The 9032-nt window shown below is 40.5% G+C and overlaps 1 protein-coding gene across 1 annotated transcript; it reads left to right on the top strand.

Moving 5' to 3' along the window:
• Positions 1-2645: 2645 nt before the first annotated feature.
• On the top strand, positions 2646-7064 carry LOC117780953 (fez family zinc finger protein erm). The gene is made up of 2 exons (XM_034617653.1): positions 2646-2707; positions 4408-7064. Exons 1-2 carry the CDS (start codon positions 2696-2698, stop codon positions 6304-6306), a joined length of 1911 nt encoding a protein of 636 aa, XP_034473544.1. The 5' UTR covers positions 2646-2695; the 3' UTR covers positions 6307-7064.
• The last annotated feature ends 1968 nt before the right edge of the window (positions 7065-9032 follow it).

Genomic DNA, 9032 nt, shown 5'->3' with positions numbered 1-9032 from the left:
AGGTGACTCTTCCAGGGTTTTAGTTATCAACCAGAGTCCTGAGTCTGGGCGTGTGTTCAGCTCAACTCTCAGAAATGGCCTGGCCATGGCCACAAAGGTTGTGCAAACATGCACACAGAATAAAAGAGAAAGACAGAGAGCTATAGGGTTAGCGAGTGAGAGAGAAAGTATGCTAACTGTGAATGCAGAACAGTCAGAGAACACAAATGCAAAAAAGCTTCAAAGTAGCAGCAAAATGTGCAAAAAAGTAAAAGATACTAGTATCAAAAATGCAAATCTCATGAATGCAGTTGACAAAGAGAGACAGAGAGAGCCCAAATACGAGGCAGGGGGACAGAGACAGAGAGGAAAGAAAGGGAGGAAGAATAAAAGAAAATATTAAAAAGCACGACTCTATATGTTTGAATTGATGAATAGTACTTTCATTAAATATGTAGATAGATATTCATATATAAATAAAAAGATTCACATATTTGAAGATAATAAATTTGATATCTTTCATAGTCGGATATAGATCACGTTATCATTATCCCTTGTCGAGTCTTCCGGTTCATTACAAAATCGACAGGTTGCATATATAGTCCTTTTAGATAGATTTTGACGTTTTTGTCGATATTTTAAAATAAATTTAAAACAAATATTATTCAATACTATTTTGAAAAAAACTTCAAAAAATTGTTGTTATTTTTGTAAAGTAGAAATATAAGTAATAAGAGAAGTAATAAGAGAATTAATAGTTGAAGTAAAAAGAATTTAGAAAATTATTAATATTGCGTACATGCAATATAAGTATTAGTATGTGCATTAAAATGGTCAGAAGCATTAACACTAGCATTCGAAGCAGCAGAATTAGTAATATTGCAAAATATTGTTAAAAAAATTCAATTAGTAGAAGTAACACTATAATTAGTATTACTTATACTAAGTTAGGCTAAAGTTAAGGTTTTTCTTGCTATTATAATTTGCTGTCGTACTGCAACATCCGCTTTATCAAATGCGTGTAAATAAAATCCTTGTGCCTTAAAGAGCTAAGCAGTTAGTTCTATTAACCTAATGCATCCTGTCTAAAGGACAATTTGCGTAGAGTCGCGTTATTTGCGTATTTCAGCGACATTTTAGTTTATAGTGCACCGAAAATGAAGGCGGCAAATGGAGGAAAACTCTTGTCATTGTCGTCATCTTGCCCTTTGCGCTAGAAGTATCTTGTATCTTGTATCTCTTGGTCTCCCCTTGTCTCTCTGGGCACCCTGAACAGTTGTGCTTTTGGTGTGGAAACTGCTCAACTGCAGCGAGCTGCAGGAGCAAGGATGCCATTTCGACGTGGACGACGACGACCAAGAAGAGGAGAAAGAGCGGTAGAAGGAGGAATACTCCAAAAGCAAACAGAATCAAGAAAGCCGCGACTCGCAGTGCAATATCCTGAAAACGGAATATAAGATTATATTTACACTGAGGATGGTAAAAGAGGAGGAAAAGGAGGAGCTGAAAAAGCTGGATGATTTGCCCAACGGCAGGCTAGAGGTGAGAGATGAGCAAACAAAGACGCTGATAAAACGAAATGCCAAACGACAATGGAAATGCATAACAAAGAGGATCGTAGACAGAGATGAGGAGCGGGATGAGCGGAAGGAGTGTTGTTCCCCTTCGGGAAGGCGGAAGGGGAGAAGGGAAAGAGGGTTTGGGGTGGGTAAAGAGTCAACGTCAACTTTTTCGAGTGGACAACCAGAGGCGCTGCCATTTCGGTGTCTCCACTGTGCTTCTTCTTTTTTGTAGCTTCTCTTTTTTCGCTTCTTCCCCCTCAAAATCAAGTGCGAAAACAGAATACGGCCAAGTTTTGGTTGCCACTTGTGAGAAGATGTTCTTGTTGTTGCCTAAGGCAACACTCTAACAACTCTCTCTATCTCTCTATCTATCTTTCTCTCTCACACTCCTACTCTCTTTCTCGCTCGCTCCAACTGTAGCCATTTCATTCAGGGTGTACATAAATATTTTAGGGGCGGGCTCAACATTTTGCACTCGCATATTTTATTTCCAATTCGACATTTTGTGTGAGTTTCATAATGCGGTTGACGTCGCAGTCGCTGCTTGCGTCGCTGTCGCTGTCGACGTCAGTCTCAGTGTCGTTGTTGTTGTTGCCATCCAATCTGAACGTAATAATGAAGTTGCCGTAGTCCTTTTGCCTGTTTCATTTGCCATCTCTTTCGCATGGACTTTAGGGGTTGCTTTTCCCTCCCTCACAAGCGAGCTGACGAGTTTGCTCAGTTCACAGGCCCAGTCAGAGTTACACACACTCACACTCTCACACACACTCTCACACACACACATATTCAGGCAGTCAGCGAGTCCTTTTTCATAATTCTTAAGGCCACACTACATCGTGTTTGCCTTCATTCCGCTTCGGTCGCTTATCCTGTGCTGAACGTTGTACGTTGTACGTTGCACGTTTAAAAATCTCGCGTAATTCGCCTCTGTAATTTACGTTATACATTGAACAATTTTTGAAATGCTAAAAACTCTAACAAGTTGACAAGTGAATTGTGCAAATAAATACTCAACATATATTTTACTTAACAGTGTCTATTTTAAATACCTGTGCTTTTGTGCCACTGTGCAAAACTTAAAGATACATTTTTGCTGCTTATCTGTTACGAGTTGTTGCAGATACAAATTGGATACGATTGGGCAGCGCCTAAATATGGTTTACTTTGTACGTATCTATAACTAAATTAGCAAATTAAATAAATACTTATAAAGTTCTTATTTATGCGAAACATTTTTAAAAGCTACCGTCGGCATTTATTAATGATTTCTGGTGTAATTTAACATAAATTATAATAACTTCTAAAATATGATTAAAAGATTCTTTGTTTTTTTTTTTTACACTTTTAAACACATTTTTTAATTAAAGCTAACGATTAGTGCATTAAACATGATTAAAGCTCAACTTAAAAATATATATTTATATATATGCAATTACATAGAAAAATTAGATAAATATGTACTGCAATAGTCTTTTTCTATTTTATACACTTTTCAATTAATTTCATGTTCATATTTGCCAAAAATTAATTATTTACTTCTTTTAACTTAAATGTATATTTTTTTTAGACTTTTACTAAATATCTTAATCATTTTTAGAGCTTTATTATACAACTAAAGAATGTTGTTATAGTAATTTAAAGATAAAACATAATACCTTCCTTTTCTCTCGTCTTACGAATTCTATAAATTATTTCAAAGTATAGTTTCGAATTCCGTTATCAAATATTTATTTATTATTATTTATTACTCCAAATTTCCATAATAATCGACAAAAATATCGTTTGTTGGTTTTGTAAATTTGAATTAAGAAATAAACTTATTGAAATACTTGATTAAATCATTTAAATATTAGCCAGACTATGCATATATATAATCCAAGTGGCCAGCATCAATTGAATCAACTGAGTGTTAAAATTAATACGCCCCCAAAACGGGGGCAAAAAGGGAAAAATTTAATAGAATTAAGAGCAAGAGAGAGATAGAGAGAGGGAGAGGACCAGAGTGAGAGGAAGAGCACTTGGAGTAGGGCAATCCGCAAAAACTATGTATTGTAGTATTCCCAGCTGGCAGTCAAATTGAGGGCTACTTACTGAGGCGTCAAATCAAGTTAATTAAAAACGGCAGCCCGACAAGAAGTCGTACTCCAAGTCACGTAAAAAGAGTCGGAGAATTGAAGTCGAAACCCGCAACGGATGTCGCGCATTAGGAACACTTGAGGAAGCACATATGAAGACGACTTGAACTGGGAATTGGAAATTGGAAACTGGGAACTGGGAACTTGCAGCCAAGTGTAAACAATTTAATGAGGTGCAAATAAAAGCGACGACCCGCGCCAAAAATAATGAAATATGCAATGAGTTTCTGTGTAAACTGTGTTATGATTGATTTTTGGCCATATGCTGTGGAGTCAAAGAGTTGGCCCATTGTTCTGGCCCAGTCGAGCGTGGTCGGTGTAATGCACGGGTTAAGAATCAATATAGAATAAATGCAGCTACCAAAGATGGAAAAATAAACTTCCAAATAATATATTTTTTTATTTTTTGCATAATTTTTGTGCGGTTTTGTTTTAATTGCAACCCGCTGACTGGGCAGCCACAATGCAAGTGTCCTGTAGGGATTGGGAGTGGGAATGGGAATGGGTATGGGAATGGCATGAGGATTGGGAATATGGCACGCCCCTGTGACGTTTGTTTGTATTGCCACAAATTAGTTAATGCTTGACTGGGCAGCATGCATTTGAATATGAATTTGTACTGGGTACAATGAGGCGTATGCTTGATATTAATTGATAACCCGTTGCTTATATTTGCACACAGCAGACTAACCATTGTTTTCCAATCCTTTCTTTCTTCCTCACTCTTGCAGAGTCCGCGTGGCATGCAACCGTGTAGTCCGTCGGGTGTAATTGCAATGATGCCGCCATCGAAGAGTCCCATCATGGAAACCGCCGCCAGCGACAGCAATCCAACAAATGCCAACAGCAGCAGCAGCGATGCCAAACGCTCCTGCCCCTTGAAGTTCTCCATTGCCAAGATCATGGAGCCGGATACGAAACCAACAAATAATATGGTGGCAGCTGTTGCTCCTCCGCCGCCTCCACCGCCTCCTTCGGCTTCTACGCGTCTGCATTTGGAGTTGCAGGAGGAGGAGCCGCATTATGAGGACTCGGAGCGTTCTTGCAGCCCCATTGAGGTGACTGGCGACGATGATGAGTTGCCAATGCCCATCAACTATGATTCCGCCTTTAAAAAATATGTGCCTGGCAACAGTTGCAGTTCCAGTGTGACCTCCACTTCCGCATCCGCCTCCGCCTCCGCTTCGGCTGTGCAACAATTTGTGAGCACGCGGCATCAGGAGCTGCTCTCGCAGTATCCGCTGCTCTACTATGCACCCAATCAGCTGATGTGTGCCGCTGCTGCCGCACAGTATGCGGCACTTACCGCCCAGCAGCAGATGAGCAGCTTTACCGCCTCCTTGAATGCCACATTGCATCATTCGCAGTCGCTGCGCCGCAACTTGGGGCAGCATCCATTGGCCGCCGCCGCCGCCGCTGCTGCAGTGGCTCAGGCGCAGCAGCAGCCGACTGGCTTGCAACAGACTCTGGAAAAGTCACCAGCTCGCAATCCTCTTGCCTCCTCCGTTTCCGCTTCTGCCTCTGTTTCCTCCGCGCAGCAGGTGAATCTCAAGCGCAAGCGTTCGCCGCAGGAGGAACTGCGAACGCCGCCATTGTTGCCCCCAATTGGAGTCACTAGTTCGCAACGTTCCCGCTCGCCGTCGCCACATGGCTCCATGGAGGACAGCAGTCCAGGGTCGGCGAATGGCGGCAAGCCGAAGACCTTCTCCTGCCTGGAATGTGGCAAGGTCTTCAATGCCCACTACAATCTCACCAGACACATGCCCGTACACACGGGTGCCCGTCCGTTTGTGTGCAAGGTGTGCGGCAAGGGATTCAGGCAGGCATCGACTCTCTGCCGGCACAAGATTATCCACACGTCGGAGAAGCCGCACAAGTGCCAGACCTGTGGCAAGGCCTTTAATCGCAGCTCCACTCTCAATACGCATGCGAGGATTCATGCCGGGTATAAGCCGTTCGTGTGCGAGTATTGTGGCAAGGGATTCCATCAGAAGGGCAACTATAAGAACCACAAGTTGACGCACAGTGGCGAGAAGGCCTACAAGTGCAACATCTGCAACAAGGCCTTCCATCAGATCTACAATCTCACCTTCCACATGCACACACACAACGACAAAAAGCCGTACACGTGTCGGGTGTGCGCCAAAGGATTCTGCCGTAACTTTGACCTCAAGAAGCACATGCGCAAGCTGCACGAGATCGGCGGCGATATCCTGGATGATGATCTGCCGCCGGCGTACGAGCGTCGCAGGGAGTACACCCGCAGGGAGCCACTGTCCAACTACAGTCAGGCCAGCCAGTTGACGCCCGACAGCTCCTCGGGCAGCCTGTCGCCGCCCATCAATGTGACCACGCCCCCCCTGTCCAGCGGCGAGGGCAGCAATCCCGCCTGGACGCGTACTCCATATCAGGAGACGGCTGCCACAGCTCCAACTGGACACTTCCACCATCATCATCTGCAGGTACCGCCGGCGGGACTACATTCCGAATATCCAGGCGGTTCCCCGTTCCTGCAACTGACACATCCCGCCCAGCAACAACAACAGCAACAACAACAACAACAACAACAACAACAACGTTTATCTGCAGCTGCCTTGGAGAATGTGCCATTTATTGCCAAAGTATTTTGACAGCGATACTATGCGGACAATTTGGCCAACTGTACGGCATCCTCGACTTCTTCTTCCTCTGTAAGTGGAGCCAAATCGGAGGCAACTGCGACCAAGGCCAGCAGTGATCTATTAATCGATTGACTGCAGCTTGTTTCGGCTGTGGCAGCTGCCACAACGACAACTTCGCCGGGAGATGCCACAAGCGTCGACTCCGATTCCCCGGACTTCAGTTGCACAACACTGGGTAGTGCTGTACGTTCCCTCAATGGACTTCTCTAAAACTGTTCCCATTCTTATAACCCACCCTACCAAATGGTTTCAATCTAAAATGTGCAATATTATAAAGATACATCTCTATATATACAGATACGGATACAGATACAGTTACAATTAGAACTACAGTTCGTTCTCCGCCTGAGAATTTTGTGTCGATTTCATTTGTACACTTGTAAATATTAAAATTATTATTGTATTATATCAAATGTTTCATGTGTAGACCTTAGACTTCTGCATTATAATCGAAATATGTGTACATTTCAGCTAGTTAGTACCTAATTTAGTTAGTTGCACGTCTAGGATATTTGATCTGCATTGCGAATTGTGCTTAATGAATTGCAGAAGAGTTTACAAATAAATACTTACGATAAATAAATATTTGATGTGTGAATTATAGTTGTTAGAGTGAAAAAGAATTTTAATAAAACTCATTGAAATTGTTTAGCACTTAAGTGATATTATTGATAATGTTTAAGCAATAAACCAAATCTTCAACATAATTACTATTTTTATGATTTCTGGGTGTTTAAAAGTTTTAATTAAAAAGTCGGTAGCTCAATCTTTAGATTAATTCTGAAACTTAGAAGTATATAAAACAGCGAAAATCAAAAATATTTGATTAAATTTCGCGAGATTTTAATGAAAATATTTTGGATTTTGGCTTCTCCTAATTTTTATTTTCCAAAACCGTATAAGAGTTTTCTAGTTTAGTTTTTCTAATTTTCTTTTCAACATTTTGGTTTTCTTAGTATTATTGTTAGACATTCGCATGGAGATTCGAAAATTCACTGGTTAAAAGTGATCCACAATGTGATGGAACCTAGGTTGAACTCCTCTCTCACAGTCCACAAGCCTAGAGGTCAAAGCGAGATAACTGCAGAGCAAAAGAAAGGTAATTGCAGCGTTGCCAGCTTGTTACATTTGCTAAGCTGCCTCCAACTGAATGAGTGAATGTGTGAGAGAATATATTTATATGAAGTTATGCTAATAACTATGCAAATGGCTAAGTCAGAGCAGTAAAAAATGCGACTCAGATGGAATCCACACACACACACATCCATTCACATACACACACTCACGTTCCCAATTTAAAAATGCAAATGGAATGCGTCGCCGTCTAATGAAAACAATTATTGCCGCATTTGCGTAAGAGGCGCTTTAATGGGCTCTAAACTGTCAACCAAAAGCAGCTCACCTTAATTAGTGGCGAGCTCTGTACGCCCACTCAAAACATTGCAAAAGTCCCGCCCACCATTTGCATTTCTCTTTGATCTGTGTATAAAAAGAGGCGGCGCAAATGTCACCAAGATGGCGTTCTACACTGAGAGTCTTTGAGTGAGTTTTGACTCAAAGTTGAAACATAAGCGGGCTCTGAGTGTGCATGGAGAGGTAACAGATTGTGCTCTACCTGTCTGCACTTATTTCCTTAAGGGTAAAACCACCAAATGTTGTCTCTGTGAATGAAACAAGTACGATTGATCTGCTTGAGAGTGACTCTTGCATGGAATAGCTGATACTCTGTAAAAAAAAAAAAATTAAAATTACTTGCATTAAATTATAGACTCTCTTATTAATATTTGGATGTGTAGTGCAATGTAACTAATATTTCTTTAATATTGTTTATTTTTTTAAATTAATATGAATTTTTACTTATTTAATTTATTTATTTTAAATCATATTTTTTAATTTTTAATTTAAATTGGTTTTCAACTAATTTTTTGTCGACTGCTCCAAGTTCACAAAATAAATAAAAATAAAACAAATTAATCTTAAATAAGAAAATTAAAAAATTAGCATACTTTATTTTGGGATTTGGCTTACAGGGTATAGATGCAGAAGTAGGCACATGTGTCGCCACTTCAGTTGACATTTCATTCCACAATCGCAATCCACAATTCCCCTCTCGCTCACTCCAGCTGTCTCTTGCCGATGCATATGAATAATTCAAGCGAAATCAAATCAAATGGGAACGAAAAGCGAAATCAAAAAGCAATGCTTTATTTATGCAAATGCAAATACGAATGTGAATCAGAATCAGAATGTGAATATGAATATGATTGTGAATGCTCTCTATGCTCAAATCTGCGTGAGATGCACTTTCAGCATATGCCTAAGCACACCGCCCACTGACAGGCGCAACGCCCATCCCCCTTCCCCTCCCCCTCGCCATCCCTCTGCCCTTTCCCTTGCCTCACTTAGCTAGCTTTTTTTGATAGAGAGATCAGCTCACAACAACAACAACAACTAAAGTACAGCTACAGTGGCTCACAGCTTATTCGATTTACTGCATTTTCTAGCTAAATTTTGTTTTCATTTTTTAATACAAATATTAAAATATATTTAAAAACTAAATAAAAATATTCTGCTTATTTCAAGATATTAATTACAAAATCTGCGTTGAAATTAAAATAGAAATTAATTTTAAATCTTTAAGACGCAATATATTTAAATTTTAATCAACAATTCTT

Source organism: Drosophila innubila, assembly GCF_004354385.1.
Source record: "Drosophila innubila isolate TH190305 chromosome 2L unlocalized genomic scaffold, UK_Dinn_1.0 4_B_2L, whole genome shotgun sequence".
In the NCBI taxonomy this organism is placed as follows: Eukaryota; Metazoa; Arthropoda; class Insecta; order Diptera; family Drosophilidae; genus Drosophila; species Drosophila innubila.
The sequence above is the reverse complement of the archived record's forward strand: the minus strand, read 5'-3'. Positions and strand labels throughout refer to the sequence as shown.